Below are 16,925 nucleotides of genomic sequence, written 5' to 3'. Positions count from 1 at the left end.
GAGGGCGTGGTGTCTCCATAAGGATATGAAGAGGGAGGATCCTAGCCGTCCACAGGTGTTAGTCCCTCGTACGTGATGTCGTTAGATACATGGGCCAACTTGCTGATACTGGTTTAGCGGATCGACCTTCTCTACTTTCCGCTGCGGAACCAGTCCTAGTGTGCCTGGTCACAGTCGTCGTCCTCCACCTGCTCTCCGGGCTTTCGCAAGAGGCCTGTAATTACACCCTGGTCATGATGAGAACCATTGTCTCGTCGGCCTGCATCATGTATGTCAGGAGATGTGGGTTGAAAGACATAGCGGATCCTCTTACTGTCCTAGGAGGACCAGGCGCTTGGCCCGTCGACATTCGAACCGCCATGGATAGGCTCGAGCTGGACCCTACCACAATCAAATATGCGTTTTGCCCGGTTTGTAGCGCAATCTATCCTCCCGACTCCGACAGCCGGTATCCAACAACTTGCAGTTTCCGGGAGTTCCCTCATTCGCCGCAGTGCAATACGAGTCTCACCAAAGGGGATGAAGGTCGTGACCCAACCGTGCCTTTCCTATATCAGCCAATGGAGGTCTGGCTCAGTCGACTTCTTTCGCGACCGGGGATGACGAAAGCAATTCAAGAGGTGACCGAAACGTGGAATGAACGGGTTGGGGTTTGGAAGGACATTTTTCACGGCCGATTCTTGCAAACCTTCGCGGGGAGGGATGGACAGCCATTCCTACGAGTCCCAGCTGGGGAAATGCGCCTCGTATTCTCGCTTAACGTCGATTGGTTTAATCCATATGGGAGGAAGTCTGCCGGGAAGTCTGCGTCAGTCGGAGGGATCTATATGATCTGCATGAACTTACCTATCCACCTTCGATACCGACTAGAGAATGTGTATTTGGCGGGCGTCATTCCAGGTCCACGGGAGCCTAGTCTGGAAGAAATCAACCATCTGCTCAGACCCCTCGTTGATGCATTGGTAAAGCTCTGGCATCCCGGAATAGAGATAGCGACAGTCGGCCTTGGCTCTGTGCGGTATCTCGTTAGGTGTGCCGTTGCGGTACTGGTCTGCGACATACCTGCAATGCGCAAAGTTGCTGGTTTTGCTGGGCATGCGGCGGACATGTTCTGCTCATTCTGCAAACTACGATTGCGCCAAATCGCCAACTTTGACAAGGAGACCTGGGAACTCCGCACAGAACTCGAACATCGGGCAAACGCAGAGCGATATCGGCGAGCAGCAAACCAGAAGACAAAGGAATGGGAATTTGAGCGACATTACACGCGGTGGTCCGAACTTCTACGCCTACCCTACTGGAACCCAATCGTCTCCGGCGTGCTGGACTCTATGCACAACCTATTCCTCAATCTCATCAAGACCCACTGCCGGGTGCTTCTAGGGATGGACGATAGCGTGGCGGCTGATAAGCGGATGGAGCCACACGACACGGCGCAGCAGAAAGCCCAGTTGGACTTGATACTTGAAGCTTTGAAGAACAGCACGGAGATCGAGACCACGAAGCTTTCGAAGATTCGGAAGGGTTACTTGGACGCATTTGCCGCCCTAAACTCCATTGAACCCGAGGGGGGAAAGCCAACAAAAGACAATGTGATCGAGGCTATCATAGCTTGGGTGAGTACTCTTACCTGACGACGGAAATGGTGGGACTTACCACAGTCCTAGCGAAAAGCTTATCCAAATGCACGCATGATTTCGCCGAAACCATACTCCACTCCAGTGTACAGTTTCCCCGTGCCGGGAACCAAGCAGGTGGTCCTGGATGCTGCAACAATCTCGTCGCTGAGAGAAGACATCATCAACACCACCATGCCGAGCTGGCAACCTCCACCTCCCTTGGCTATCGGGGGCAAGTCGAATGGCAAACTGTCCGCAGACGAGTGGAGAACTACGTTCACCGTTTGCATGGTGTTCACCTTGACGCGGTTGTGGGGTCGACCTGACGCATCTTCCAGAGAGAAGGAACTTCTCGAGAATTTCATGGCTCTCGTCGTTGCAGTTCGCCTCGCAACCGGTCGAACGACGTCGGAGAAGACCGCTGACGAGGTGGAGGGTTTGTTACTGAAGTACTTGAGGTCGGTAGTGGAGCTCTTTGGGGAGGACGTTCTAGTCGCAAATCACCACCTCGCACTTCATCTTCCTGATTGTATCCGCCAGTTTGGCCCTGTGCATGGCTGGTGGACATTTCCATTCGAACGCTTCAACGGGATTATACAACGGTTTAACACAAACTTCAAAATGGGTGAGTTGGAATCACTTGGACGTAGAAAGAGATACTTACAATCGGATAGGCGAGCTAGAGTCGACCTTCACGAAGACCTTTTGCCGTGGGGCGAATCTTCGCGCCTTGATCGCAGACTTCGCAGGTACAGCGTTGTTGGAGAACATGAGGGAAGTTGTGGACCAATACTTTCCAACACAGTGGAAAGGGACGCTGAAAACGGATCTTCTTGCATTGGGAGAACGGGGCGAGGTGGAATCGAAAGTGAGTTACACGGAAGGGGAGCTCAAAACGCTTCCGCAGGACCACCGGACCCTCCTTCAGGAGTTGTTATCTGCGAAATACCCCGGCGTTCAAGCATCCTCCAAAGTGAAGTATTCGAAGGAGTTCAAGCGGAAGGGTGTCAGCTTCACCTGCGCCGGAAAGTCGGTAGCGAATGCACAGGTCGTGTTCTGGGATAGAGTTGGCGACGACAGAAAGTTGATGGCTGGCCAAATCCAAGACATCTTTCTCCACCAACATGTCGGTGATGGCCAAGGACAATTGAAAGAGGTGACACAGCGCTACATCCTCGTACGGAAGTACAAAGAGCTACCCGGCGAGTTGGTGTCGGCAGATCCATATCGAAAGTTTCCTCAACTGGAGACTTGGATGTGTAGAGACGAGTTGGGAGAGATGGTGATCATCGTCCCTGACGACATCCAAGCTCATGCTGCGACATGCACCCGAGAGATGCTGGGGTTGAAGGCGAGGATTGTCATGTCCTTGAATCGGGTAGGTGATGCGCCAACTGTTCCCGAATTCAGAGCTGACTGGACTAGGATTGAGTACAGGACGTATTGCGCCCAAGAGCGGACCTCTGTATCCTTGTAGATCCACCATATACAGGCGAATGTACCATGGATATTGATCCTGATGTTGAACATAGTGAATCGCTACCCCAGGATCATTACCCCGAACTAACGGACATAAAGATTCAGGGCCAGCGAGTTCGTTACCCAGAATGGACCTCTGTATCCTTGTAGTTCCACCAGATACAGAATACCATGCGAATGCGCCAGGGACCTGATGTCGAAAATAGTGAATCACTACCCCTGAACCATTACCCCGAATTAACGGGCATAAAGATTCAGGGCCAGCGAGCCCTCAGCGAGAGTGAAAGTGCCATGTAAGTCCCGCGGTGTTCTATCGCCTCGTATTATCGAGCACGATAAGCTGCGGAGCAGCTTGGGGTACATGGGGTGGTGGTTGCGAAGAGGAGGATGACGATGTGGGTCCAGGGGAGTGTGTGTGACAAGTGTGTGACTGGAACGCTCGCGCGGGAATCATCAGTGGCTGTGTGATTGAATACATTAATCCCAGGCACCAAGTCACTCTTCTTTCACCATCGACCACCACGACGGCTTATCGTGCTCGAACATACGAGGCGTATAGCAGTCCCAGTGTCGTGAACATCTCCAACGCGTCAATCGTCGTGCTCGAACATACGAGGCGACGAGGAAACGTTCCCTTTCATTCAATTCGAGTGCTTGCTCTGGCTCCAGGAGACCACCTTCTTCTGCCTTTCTGTCCTATCAACTTGGTACCTGGCTGTCTGTGACGGGGTGGAAACTATCTGAGGGCTTATCGTATCGACTGAGAGAATCCTGGTCAGCGCATCTGCGTATGGTGTAAGGTAGGACTGTGTACCTTTAGGCAATTTCGAGAGACTGACCTTGACGCGATCAGATGGAACCGGCACGTCGTCTTCAAGCTGTTGGAAAGGACCTGTACTACTCGCCTAACTGCGATCGTTCTCTTACGCTAGAAGAGGATCCTTTCCTTCAGGTTGACAAAAACCCTTTCCAACCGGACAAGACTCGACCTTTGAACCACCCCAGGATCTCGCCCGCATCGCACACCACCGAAAGTGCATCACCGAAGAGATACACCCCGCACTATCCAACCTTCCACACGCTGTGCACCCCCCGGGTATGGACGTTAAGCTTCGGCTGGATGGCCTTCATCTTAATGCGATATTGGGATCCAGGCTACCCCTTCGATCGACTGAAGCGCATCCCATACCCGCTTAGCGTGGGTCTTCCCGGGGAGTTGACGTATAGTATGCCCCAGCCATTCATCCAAAGCTGGGGTAAGTTGGAATCGGAACTGTATGGCGCGGTTACTAGACTCAAATCGAAGTCCTCTGCACCAATGGTCCTGCCTTTCCTACCATGGGCTCATGGATATCGACTCGTCTTCAAGAATCCGAGGAGTTATGACAGGGCTGTAGCCTCGTCAAGGAACTGGTTTTCGGTCTGGTGGGGCGCATTGTCGTTCTTAATTGCGTATAGCGAAACAAAGCGAGATGCGTTCAGTCTCCGTGGTTATGTACCACTATGGCATGTGGAGCTCGAGCCGGAGGTCGATGCTGCCTGGATTGACGGTGTTTTCCGCTCCGTCATCTGCGACTTCTCCTACAAGCCCAATCGAATTGGCTGTATCCTGGACATCGCCAATCCAAAGCCCCATCAACCTCCACTTTCGTGGTTCATCGAGCATGGTATTCCTGTTTGGTATCGGTGGGGACCTCAGGAGATTTCATCAGCAGACCCGTCCCTTGCTCCTCCACCAGAGATGCTCACAGGATCTCCCGAGCGCCCGTTAACAGACACTACAAAACCCTCAGAAGACCCCCGACATCTGCACCCCGTCGAACCTGAACCAACCCCCAGCCCTCCCAAACAGGCTAGCAAACCCGAGCCAGCCTGGGTTGCCCATTTTAAACGCCACGAGGAGATCCACGCCCGATGGCTTGAGAAGGAATCCGCCGTTGAGCGTCAAGCACGCGAAGCTCGAGCAGCCAACCCGCCTTATTCTAAAGTCAGGGTATACGAGTGGTATCCATCCGAAAAAGATCCAGATGTCTACGAACGAATCCCTGTTGGCAAGAAGTACTCGCGAGACACGCTCTCTCTCTACAGTTCGACGCAGAAGATCTACGACCCTTTCTGTAACATGTGGGACTGTTGCGATAAGTTCGGCAAAGAGGATGATCTTGACCCGGACGAGTGGACCATCGATGACTTGGACCTTCCGCTCCCCGTTTCGATGAGGAATGAAATCATCGAGATGCACCAGGACCACTTTAGCGACGACGGGGGAGAGGGATCTGCCATCGACAAGCCAGTACCATTGCCCTCGCCCGCGACTGAAACGACGCCTTCATCTCCTACACCTGCTTCTGTCTACACGCCCCTTCCTGTCTCCAACCTACCGTCTTCAGGCGCAACCACCCTTGTTGAAGACGAGCAGGAGCTACTCACGGAAACGACAAACTGGCTCGCCGTATCTTTGGAGGAGGAGGGTCAATCGCGTCTTCGGACTATACTATGGATTCGTTTCCCCACTACCGTCGAATACGATTACAGCGCGAGGATGGACCCAAAATTCGAAAGGAGTTCACCAGGCTTCTTGGATTGTCGAACGACATGAATCCTCCAGAAGAATATTTCAGTTCGAACCATTACCGATCAGTCTTGCGATTTATTGCTGCTCATTCCAGGCGCCAATCACCCCATCCAGGATCTTGGGACCTCAGAGATGACGTTGTACACCCTCTCAAACATTCCCCTCGCTTCCGTCACCTTCGAATTGTGGACATTCCGCATTCTACGGACATTGAGGTAGTGGACAAAGGTCTTTCAGACTGTGTTCCTCGATATTACTTCTTCGATTTCCCGTCCTCTCGGAATCCATGGAAATTAGCCCTCCTAAATGCACTCGATGCGCTTTTCGTTTGTCGTCTGCCCCCCGACTTCGACGACAACGACGTTGTCGTCGCCCTCACGCAGAGAGGCATCTCGTTCCGCCTTTTTTTCCCTCGACGTCTTATCCGATACCCCTCATACCGCACACCATCATATTGCCCGCTACCTGTACGGCCATTGAATCATAAATTCACCAAAGCCGACTACGACAGCTACATCAACACCCGGACCCTCGTGCTTGCCCAACCCCACATGCAGGCAGCCATACGTCGCGGAGGGGTCATCTGGCGCCTTGCCATTACTACCCTCGGCTTGGCCGATGTCCAGAACGTTGTGGGATGTGGAGGTGTTCTCTCGACACGAATCCCTGACTACGACGGCGAATACGTGGAAGATGGGTTAACCGCAAGGGAACTGGATTTGATATGCGGAGCGTACATGTGCATCGATTCAGGTAAGTGTCAGTTACTCAGACCCTCAGGGAAACTAACTTTGTCCTCCAGGAACTGGCCATACTGCTATCAAGTCGTGGTGGCCCCTCGCCCGGGCATATGAACGTTCTGATTGCGGGGAGAATTACGGGCATTGGTGCGACAGAACAGAGGCATGGTATCTGAAACGGTTACATGACATTGAGAATGCTGTCGAAAACTTCGACCAACCTCTAGCTTTCCAACAATGGAAGTCTCTCCAACGAGGCCTTAGGTCAATTCGCTGTTTCCACAATTCTCTCGAGTCCTCCTCCTATGATTTTATTGCACGCTTTCTTGAACACAGACCACCCCTCACCGTCGCCGTTTGACGTATTCACTTTTGTACTCGCCTCTTTTTGTATCTTGCACCCACACTAATCATATGTATCTTGCACCCATACTAATCATATTGTAACAATCACAATCTATTTCTCGAACGTCACATACGATAAGACTACAATCACTCTTTGTGATTGGCGCTGTGGCGCTGTCGCTGGCTCGCTGACGCGATGATGAAAGGACAGCACAAAGGCCGGGCAATCGAACCTTTTTTGTTCAAGAAAACAACGGGAAAACTTCTCATGGGTCGAGCACAATATATCGGAGAAAATCTTGCAACAAAGGTTACCTTTGTTGCTTCATTTCCGGTTCCCCAAAGGGCCAGACAAAGGTAAGCTGCCTTGAATCATATGTTGCGGAAGATACTTGTCATATGTTGTAGTATTTCCCTGCCGATAAAGCCCCCCGCCAATGAGAAATATGTCGCGTCCTTTCAATCATCATTTTTATAGAAGACAATGTGTAATATCTTGGGTCAGAAAGGACCATAGTATGATGCTAATCACATGATGTTTCTCGCATTATTTCGGAAACGGAATAAGTCTGAATGCGCCTAGTGACAGGTTCTTTCTCTCGACCACAACTTTGATCTTGCAGAAACTTCAACGCGATGTCCCAGTTTCACCTTCAAGAATCAGCGCCGGATACGACGCCAAAAGTTAAAGAACAACCTCGCAAGAACGCAATTCCTGTACCATTCAGTTATTATCCCAGTGACGATGGAACAGATCACAATTTGTTGATTCTTCTACACGGACTTGGTACGTGTTTTGATGTCTGAACGGGCACAGTGGCTAAGATGAATGGTCCAGGATAGGAGACACACATATCCCATTCGCGAAAATGGGTCGTTCATTGAAGTTGCCTCAAACAGCAATCCTCGCTCTGCGAGCAACAGAACAGTTGTGCCATGTTCCCTCTATTGAGTTTCTGGTCCAGATACTGAGACCTGTATTCTATCTACAGGATTCCATTCTTCGACGAAGGTGCTTTCCAGTGGTATAAATCCTTCGACCAACTGGGCGACATGATCGAGAACCCAAACCCAACGCCTGCTCTCGAGTTGATGAAGAAAGTCATCGATCACCTCGTCCAGGACTTGCATTGGTCCCTGAACCAAATCCACCTGTTTGGTTTTGCTCAGGGAGGGAGTGTCGCTGCTGAATACGCTCTCTTGAGATGGAGAGAACAGCTACGAGGACAGGAAGCAGGAGCCAGCCCTCCCGCAACGTCCTTTGGCTCGTTAGTAACGGTATCAGGGTCTCTGATATCCTATCCGACGATCGCGAACCTATCTCCAACACCGACCTTGGTCGTATACCGCTCTGCACCGGCTGAAGACGCCCTCCAACCTACTGCCGTTAGAGCGTTCAAGAAAGGCTTCCAATCCGTCTCTGAAGCCAAACTAGGAGGTAATCGTTCCGGAATGCCAGCTTCGAAGGAAGAGTGGGAGCCAATCATGAAGTTTTGGAGTGAGAAGTTATCGAGAAGGAAGATGGATGGCTTGTACGAGGTGATGAGTGGAATGTCGACTTGAACGTCAGACGTCTATACCTCCCGCGATGGTATGGGCATCCTCACTCGTCCACACATCTTGGTGGACTTGCATCGATGAGAGGGGGAAAGGAACCTGGGTATTGAAAACATAGTGCACAGATTCAGTATCAACTAAAGACAGAAATTTCGATAGAAAAGATCAGAGAGAAAAGGGCTAGATTCGTATGTACAAGAAAAACAAAGAAATGTATACAAAAAAGAGGATCGACGTGTAGAGATAGCAAATAGGGCGAGTGGTAGTAAGTAGTACTAATAGACAAGCAACAACAACAACAGATTCAACAAGAGGGAAAGAATCAAATCGCAACGAATTTATTGTCCATCCCATGTATATCGTCCGAACCGATCTCCTGAAAGAAAAGGGAAGTTTTTTCATGATGAAGCTGAGGCAGTTTGGTCGCCAGAACCAGAGGTTGAGCCAGAATTGGAAGGGCCTGCAGCTGCGCCTCCGTTTCCGTTCGCACTCTGGGGTGCAGCAGGGGCGTTACCAGATAACCGCTCATTCACTCGTTGACGGTGCAATCGATTCTTGAGATGGACCTCGTAATTATTTAGCGTCTCTCCTGGACCGGGGGTATACAGCTAGAGAAGGATAATCAGAACGACAGTTCTAAAAAGAACGTGGCTGGACGCACCTTTCCGGGACAGTCCAGACACTTGATACGCCATTCAGGATTCGTAGAGGTTTTGCGAAGAATAACGTCGAACTTGTCGTTGGGGTATTTGTTCTGCATGGCGTGCATACACTTCGTCAACCATTCCGGAGGCTACGTAGCACAGTTAGTACCGGTGACCAAAAGCAAGTCGACTCAACGATGACGTACCCAAAGTTGCTGGGGTGGCCGTCCGCCTGGAGTACCAGACCCAGGGGGAGCCCCAGAGCCCGCATCTTTCTCCTTTTCTTTCTCCTTCTTTTCCTTCTCTTTCTCCTTTTCGTGCTCCTTCTCTTTTTCCTTCTCACGCTCCTTCTCCCTCTGCTCCTTTTCATTAGCCTCCCTCTCTCTCTGTTCCTTCTCCTTTTGTTCCCGCTCTCTCTCCTTCTCCGACTTCTTCCCAGCGTTACTGGAGGCTCCATTCACCTTGGCTCTCTGCTGAACGAGTGGCATCTCCACATCACTCGAAGCGTCACTGACAGGAGACATCGCACCCAAGTCATCGTCATCCACCAGCATACCCATGCCCATTGGTTTAACCGGCGATGAATCCGCTCCTCGCCCTGGTGTTTGAGGTTGAGACGCAGCCAGCGCAGCAGCCCTCGCAGCGGCAGCACCCTTCTTCTTCGAATTAATAGTACTCGAAGGTTTAGGCGTGCCATCCCCGCTCGGTCTATGGTCTGCCTTCGACGAGGAGGCGTTGAGATGGTACTCGGGGTCAGGATTATACTCCACAGGTCTCGGTCGACGATGCCGGTGCCAGAATTTACCGCAGGTACCACACTGGCTCTTATCTCCCAACGGACCCTTCCTCCTTCCCACAGCAATACTCTCAGGGCAGCCGCAGTTCGAACAATGCCATACTCCATTAACGTAGTTGGGCCGTTGTCCGTCGATGAACTCTTGCGCTTTGGCTTCTCGTTCGAGTTCCTTGGCGCGGCGGATGGACTGAAGCTTGGCGCGGTATTCGAGTTGGGGGTTGGATTGGTTGGATGGGGGGTCGTTTTCGAGGGGAGCGGGAAGTGAAGAGACGTCGACTGCCGTGCTTGGTGTAGGTGCAACCACTTGCGCACGAGGTTTCAACACCGACGAAGGGAACGAAGGCGCCTTGAAAAATCCCTTGACCTTCTTCTCCTTGTTCGCATTGGCGTTAGCGTTGGCAGCTGCAGCAGCAGATTGACTTGAGGCAGTTTGAGTGACAGAGGGTAGAGGTGCGTTCATGAGCGGCGGCGAATAGTTCGAGTTGCTGTTCTCGCTAGCCACCATGTTGGCGATGGTCAGCGAGGCAGCAGCGGCAGCTGCACGTCGGCTACTTGTTGGTGCAGCGTTAGCAACAGCCAGTGCCATAGTGGCAGGATCCAACTCGGGGAACCCAATGGCCGGTGTCCTGTACGTCCTAATAGGTTCACGATCAGGAAGAGCGACACCCCTACGACCTCGAGTGTTGCGCTTGCGACGTTTAGTAAGATCCTTGTCGCGCTCCTTCTCAGTGCGCTCGATTTCGCCGTCGGAAAGGTAGTTGAGGGTCGGAGTGTACTGTGAAACTTCGCTGGACGTGCGCGCGCCAGAGACAAGGGATGGGAGGAACGATTGGCGGAGTTCTTCGTCTTGTACGACGGTGCCGTCTGTGAGATGACCAACGAGGAAGAGTGACTTTTGATACGTCTGTATTTGCTCTCGGATCGAATGAGCGATGGCGGTCCTGGAAAACCGTGTTAAGACAAGGACTGAAAGAACACAATTCAAACTGAACGTACTTGAACTCTCCACCAAGACCCAGATCCCTGGCATAGACTTCAGCAAACTCTTCCGGGGTCACTTCCGAGCTCTCCAAATCCCACTCGAACTGGTCATCAAGTTTCATGGAACCGACAATGATATCAAGCTGTACACCGGGCACTCATTACTACCATCTTCACTTTGATAGGACAGCTAAACGCACCTTGATGAGAATCCTCATCTCCTCATGTGTCGCATTGTCGTCGAACGGAATCTCGTGGATAGCCAACGGAACCTCGTCCTCGACCTTGACACCCGCTTTCTCCTTCTCCGATCCAGTTCCCTCCTCATCAACATCCTCTTTCTCCTCAAGATCACTCTCGTCCTCGACGTCAGCCTCATCCCCATTCTTCTCCTTCTTAACCCGCACACCACCCTCAACCTTCCTCCTCTTGCCAGCCTTCTTCCTCGAACTAGTCCTTCCCTCTCGCATCATCCTCACCTTCCTCCTCCAGTTCCTCCACCACTCTGCGCTCTCCTTATCCAGCTTACCACGGATGATGACGTCCTTGTCGTCGTCGTTGTCGGCCTTGACTGGTTTAACACGAACAAGCTCCGTAGAGGTGTCGCCGTCTCCGGACACGACGCCGCCGTCGAAGAGGAACGAATGGGCTTTGAAGTCGTTGATCTGGTCGTGGATGGACTTGGAGATGACGCCATGGTAGGAGGGTGGGAGGCCGTAGTCTTCGACGAGGGATTGGGCAAAGTGTTCAGGTGTGACGACGGGGTCTGTTTGTGAATGATAGTTGAGGAGAAAGTGAAGATAATTAGCTTGTGGCCCATGAGAGATGACTCCCAAACGCACCGTTCATGTTCCAGACAAAGGTGTCCCGCATCCTATGATGCTCAACATCAAACTCGAGTCGAATCGGGATGAGTTGTTCAGGCTTGTTCGCTTCTTCCGGTGGGAGTCGTCGCGGACTACAAGGAAACCAACCGTCAATATCCGCATTAATAAAGCTAGAAAGTGGCGTCTACTCACATCTTCAACCCCTCCCTCTTGATACCCTTCTTCCCTGCTCTAGAGGTATGCTGAGTTCTTCCAGGCCGAGGTGGATACCGCACATCGAATGGCTCCGCGTTAATATACGTCCAGCCACCGCCCCTGATGTTGTTGAAGACAGGCAGCTTCCTATACCGGCTCTGACTGCTCCAGAACCACTCCTTGGTGTACGGTAGCTGCCGGAGCGAAGTCGTCATCGGAGGCTTGATGTCCGGTTTCTGTTGTTGCTGTTGGGCATTCGCATCGTCCGAAGGCTTCGCCGATCCGCCTTCCTCGTTCGTAGAAGCTTTCGCCTTCTCCTCTTCCTCCTTGATAGCAGCGACAACATCCTCGTCCTTGGGGCACGCTTCGGGATCGTAAAGCGGTTTCAGGCCTCTTATGCTCATCGCAAAGCCCTTCTCCCACCATCCCTGGTTCTTTCCAACCCTCATACCCATATGCATCGCCGGGTTATGGGACCCAAATACATCCCTAATCTCCTCAGTCATCCTCTCCTTCGCCTTGCGCAGAATCACCTCCTCGTAGTTCTTGTCCTTCGCCATCCATTCTTGGATATTGGTGATATCTTCTTGGGAGAGGGGAGGGATGAGTGTGAGTGAACTTTGGAGAGGGACAGGTGTGACGCGTGTGATGTTGGGGTTGAGGTTGACGCTAGTAGGGAGAGGAGGGAGCTGGGGGATGACTTGTTGGTGCATTCCAGCTGGACCGATAGGTGCCGTAGGTGGGACAGTGCCAGAGGATGACGCAACAGAGGGAGGCGCTGGAGGGATAGGCAGACCAGTTGAATTCACAGGCGCAACGATCGGTGGTGTTGCTGTAGAGGCAGGAACGGGAGTCTGACCCACGATAGGCGAACCAGCTGGTCCACCACCCAGAACACCAGGCGTCATCGTCGGTGTACCACCTCCAACAACCGCATTCAGACCCATGTTCGGCATCGCGTTCAGCCCAACATTTCCACCCCCAACTCCTCCGCTGGGAATGGGAGGCGTTCCCGGTAGACCTCCAGAGACGATGTTATTGCCGAGCGCAAGGTTATTCATGTTGAGGTTGGCGTTGTTGCCCATGGTGTTCGCACCTCCGCCCATTATGTTTCCACCTCCCATGCCCATATTGCCCAACCCGCCAGCCATTAGTCCACCAGAATTGGAGGGTGTTCCCACGAGTCCGTCCAAGCCAGATGTCGAGGAACCAGCAGAGAGAGAGGGCGCTATACCGCCGAGACCCATACCGGGTTGCATTCCTTGAGGACCTTGGGGACGAGGGGCGACTTGTTGACCTTGCTGACCGGGCATCGCCTGCATATTGCCTTGGTTGGGCATGTTGGGAAGTCCTACACCACCTGGCAACCGATACGCTCGTATTTCAGGCCAATTGAAAGGAAAAGGTGTTGAGACGTACCAGAAACCATCCCAGGCTTGATACCCATGTTGTTGCCACCCATGGCATTGAGAGCATTGGCGTTCATTCCACCCATGTTACCCATATTGTTCATGCCCATGTTACCCATTCCGCCCATATTCGACATGTTCATCTGGTTGGGCATCGGTGACATGGGGTTCATTCCGGCGAGGTTGTTCATTTGAGGGTTCATGCCTGTATTGGGTGTGATTGAATTGTTCATGCCTCCGATATTGCCCATGTTGAGGTTCATACCCATATTGTTCATTGAGTTGAGGCCGCCCATATTGTTCATCGCGTTGAGGTTGTTCATGCCCATCGAGTTGAGACCCATCGCGTTCATGTCCATGTGGTTCATACCGCCACCCATACCCATGTTGCTCCCGACGTTGCCCATGCCCATGTTACCCATACCAGCAGCCCCTAAAGGACTATTTGACATGAGATTTGTGCCGCCAAGAGTGGGTGTTCCAGGTGGCGGTAGTGAGCTTTGGCGTTGAGGTGTCCCCGGCATGGCGTTTCCTCCCATGTTCATACCCATGTTCCCACCGCCGACAGAGGTCGAAGACGACGATGCAGATATTGATGGTGCGGCGGGAATGGGGGTCGACATGGGCATCGAAGGCTGGCGTTGGCGTTGCTGTTGCTGCTGCTGGTTGCCTTGCTGACCTTGGCCCTGGGGTTGAGGCGTTTGCTGATTCGACTGCGACGGCGAGGAGAGCATGGCCGGGTTGACTGTGCCCATGCCCATGTTGTTCGCGTTGCCACCGCCAAAACCGTCAAGCATCATGGGATTGACTGTGCCTCCACCACCTCCCATGCCCATGTTATTCATACCCGCCATGTTGCCCATGCCACCCATCATGCCCATGTTCATACCCATACCATCAGGCCGGGGGCTGGCAGTTTGTCTTTGACGCATCGCGGCCAGTTGCTGCTGTTGTAGTGCGTTCAGCTGCTGTTGTTGCTGGCCATTCATTTGCTGCTGCTGCTGGGGGTTCATCAAACCGGGACTGGGACTAGGGTTGGTACCGTCGCTGTCGAGCTTGCGCTTCGCGCCGCGCAGGAACGACGGGCTGGAAGGTGCCTGTGTCGGGGTGCCTGGTGCGGTGGGCGATCCAGCGCCGCCTTGCTGAGGTTGTGGTTGGTGAGAAGTTGAGGCGTTGGGGTCTTGAGGTGTCGGAGGTGGTGATTGGTGGATTCCCATCCTCGAGCCTGGCCGTGGTTGCCCTGCCTGCTGCTGCTGCTGCTGGTGTAGAAGTTGCTGCTGCATCTGGGCCATTCTCTGCTGCTGCCATTTTCTGTAAAAGTCCTGCATGCCTGTCTGGATCTGTTGCTGAACGTTCTGGTGCTGCTGAGGGGTGAGGTCGCGAACGGTGAGACCGGCTGCAGTGAGCTGCGCCTGGATCTGCTGATTGATGAGTTGGCGCTGCTGGGCAATTTCTTGTTGTGAAGGACCCTGTTGGTCGATTGCTGGTGAGCGGTGGGACATTGAAGTTCCTGGACGCGAGGCTGAGGGAAACGCGTTGGGATTGACTTGACCGCCCATTGCTGTGCTGGGGCGTGGAGGCGGGGGCGGCATCATTCCTCCAGCGCCCTGTGGTTGCGGTGCAGAAATGCTCATCGAGCTCGGTGGTCTCTCCATCATCCCAAGTTGCTGTTGTTGCTGCATCTTCTGAATCATAAGTTGGCGCTGCTGCGGTGTGAGCTGTTGTTGCTGCTGCTGGCCCTGGCCCTGGCCTGGCTGCTGTTGCTGGATTTGTGGGAGCCCAGCATTGCGGAGGCCGCCTGGGGCGAACTTTTGGTGCTGCTGGGCAGGATTCATTGGGATCAAACGGAAATGGGGCGGAAGGCGTCCGTCCGCTTGTCCGACGTGAGCAAGCGTAAAAAACCAACATCCCTCCCTTCAACACTCACCCTTTGCACCGCCACTTTCACACGCACCCAACAACACCGGCCCACTTCCCTCATACAACTTCTTTCAATACCAAGGGCGCTGCTATTCTACACGACTCATTCATTGACTTGACTGCCATATCATTACCTTCTCTTTCTCGAGATTGGCACTCCGATGACTTCGCTGGATATTTTATCCGCCGGTTCCCTTTTCTTACCGTTCCCCCTGTGCATTGGGCCGATGGGCTAGTCTGGATTATCCGCACCTCGTGGCCACCGCAACGCTTTCCGTTAAATTTGCTTCCTTCTTGCACCACCCCCAGACAAAGGGAAAATCTTTTGACTGCCATTTTAACTCCATAGGCGCTTCTCCATCTTCAATCGACATACTCTAAGCTTCTTTTTCTTTTGTCTCAATCCATACCGGATCACCCCCACTCAAGTTCCCATCTCGTGCCCTGACGGAGCGTTAACCGAAATACCCCTTCCACCGCCACCGGTTTCCCTCTCCCCTGTGTGTTCCGTCCATGACGTCTCCACCGTAGTACATAACGATATCTGCCTCCGTAACGCCTAACATATGACAAGGTCCTTTCCGTGATAGAAGACGCCGTCGCCGAACTCGAAATAGAGTAGCTTCCGATGGACCTATGTCAGGTGCAAAAACGGAACTTTCTCGTACCTTTTGCTGTTCGAGGTACCGCCAAGCCCTTGAGAGGACCTCATGACCCTCCTTCCAAACGATATCTTGATTTGCCTCGTATTCTAGGACAGGAATAACTTTGCGCGACACACTGTCCTTTCCCTCGACATGCAATTTTGGGCTTCAGGGGTGGCGTCTAGTCGGTTCCCTGCAGCGATCTGGACCCGCGGCCGGCTGCGATGGTGGTTACTACACCTCAGTTGTCCAACCTCTGCCTTCAAGACCCCAGGTCCGCTCTTGTAACCCATACCGGATCACTGGACTTCTACAAAATCATTCCTCGCGCCCCAGCTTCGACCGGTGCGATGACCGAAAGCGCAATTTTAAACGTTGGGTATGCTCGTCTATAACTCCCGGGCATCGATGTACCATGGGTGCATCTTCCGTCATGACATCACACACATCGCGTAGACGGTTATGTCTAGTTCCCTTCCCGAAATCGAAGTCAGAATAATCCGAGCTTCAATGCGAACGCTTGTTCGACGATTGGCATGTCTTGGCTTGTGTCCATCTCCACCACCCTGACGTTTGTTCGAGTCATCAAAGCCCTCGCTATCTCAAGGCGCCAGGTATTGGGCTTTTTATCATATATTACATCCGACATGTGCCCATTTGGTCTCCTAACTCACTTTTATGTGGAAAGCAGCGAGCTGCAGGTGACTTGTCGCCCTTTGCCCTTGGAATGCATGCTGAAAATAAGCGCCCAATAGGCCGTGAACGTTCGGATCATTCCACTCGGCATTTCCCGCCCCTTGTCCTCGTGCCATGGTGCTCGACGAGAAGTCGACGACGACGGCCACCAGGGCGCGAAAGATCAATTTCCAGAACGTGCTTGTCGACCGCAAATCGTTTTCAGAATCATCGCTAACTGCAGGGTCTGGCATACTCCACGGCGAATTCACGGTGCCAGCCCATTCGATCATGACGTGAGCTACTGAGTAGTTCGACGGTCGACTGGCAACCCAGCCAAAACCCAGCAGACTCGATAGCAAGCTAGTGGCGCACGAAATTGAATGCCTGCTTTACTAGTTTTCACCTGGTCATGGCAGGTCTTGGGACGGAGATATCGATACTCAGGCTTCGAGACTATCAACTGTATTCGACCTACCCCCATGCTGCCAAGTACATTAAATGGCAGCCACTACCTTG

The 16,925-nt window shown here is 52.7% G+C and overlaps 5 protein-coding genes across 5 annotated transcripts; 3 read left to right on the top strand and 2 right to left on the bottom strand.

Annotated features, from left to right (window-relative positions):
* Positions 1–3,723: 3,723 nt before the first annotated feature.
* On the top strand, positions 3,724–5,697 carry CC1G_08707 (hypothetical protein; the record flags this gene model as incomplete). The annotated part of the gene is made up of 2 exons (XM_001837642.2): positions 3,724–3,898; positions 3,952–5,697. Exon 2 carries the CDS (start codon positions 3,952–3,954, stop codon positions 5,695–5,697), a length of 1,746 nt encoding a protein of 581 aa, XP_001837694.1. The 5' UTR covers positions 3,724–3,898.
* A 527-nt stretch (positions 5,698–6,224) lies between these two features.
* CC1G_08706 (hypothetical protein) lies at positions 6,225–6,774 on the top strand (the record flags this gene model as incomplete). The annotated part of the gene is made up of 2 exons (XM_001837641.2): positions 6,225–6,426; positions 6,476–6,774. 2 exons carry the CDS (start codon positions 6,225–6,227, stop codon positions 6,772–6,774), a joined length of 501 nt encoding a protein of 166 aa, XP_001837693.2.
* Positions 6,775–7,394: 620 nt separating this feature from the next.
* Positions 7,395–8,321, top strand: CC1G_08705 (hypothetical protein; the record flags this gene model as incomplete). The annotated part of the gene is made up of 2 exons (XM_001837640.1): positions 7,395–7,545; positions 7,771–8,321. The coding sequence occupies 2 exons, from the start codon at positions 7,395–7,397 to the stop codon at positions 8,319–8,321; spliced, it is 702 nt and encodes a 233-aa protein (XP_001837692.1).
* Positions 8,322–8,713: 392 nt separating this feature from the next.
* Positions 8,714–13,098, bottom strand: CC1G_15539 (hypothetical protein; the record flags this gene model as incomplete). The annotated part of the gene is made up of 7 exons (XM_002910952.1): positions 8,714–8,923; positions 8,977–9,108; positions 9,166–10,696; positions 10,752–10,879; positions 10,937–11,502; positions 11,579–11,694; positions 11,756–13,098. The coding sequence occupies 7 exons, from the start codon at positions 13,096–13,098 to the stop codon at positions 8,714–8,716; spliced, it is 4,026 nt and encodes a 1,341-aa protein (XP_002910998.1).
* An 11-nt stretch (positions 13,099–13,109) lies between these two features.
* On the bottom strand, positions 13,110–15,002 carry CC1G_15538 (hypothetical protein; the record flags this gene model as incomplete). Its single annotated transcript, XM_002910951.1, has 1 exon — positions 13,110–15,002. The coding sequence occupies one exon, from the start codon at positions 15,000–15,002 to the stop codon at positions 13,110–13,112; it is 1,893 nt and encodes a 630-aa protein (XP_002910997.1).
* Positions 15,003–16,925: the final 1,923 nt, after the last annotated feature.

The sequence above is a fragment of the Coprinopsis cinerea genome, assembly GCF_000182895.1.
Source record: "Coprinopsis cinerea okayama7#130 chromosome 6 map unlocalized cont3.6, whole genome shotgun sequence".
NCBI lineage: Eukaryota > Fungi > Basidiomycota > Agaricomycetes > Agaricales > Psathyrellaceae > Coprinopsis > Coprinopsis cinerea.
The sequence above is the reverse complement of the archived record's forward strand: the minus strand, read 5'-3'. Positions and strand labels throughout refer to the sequence as shown.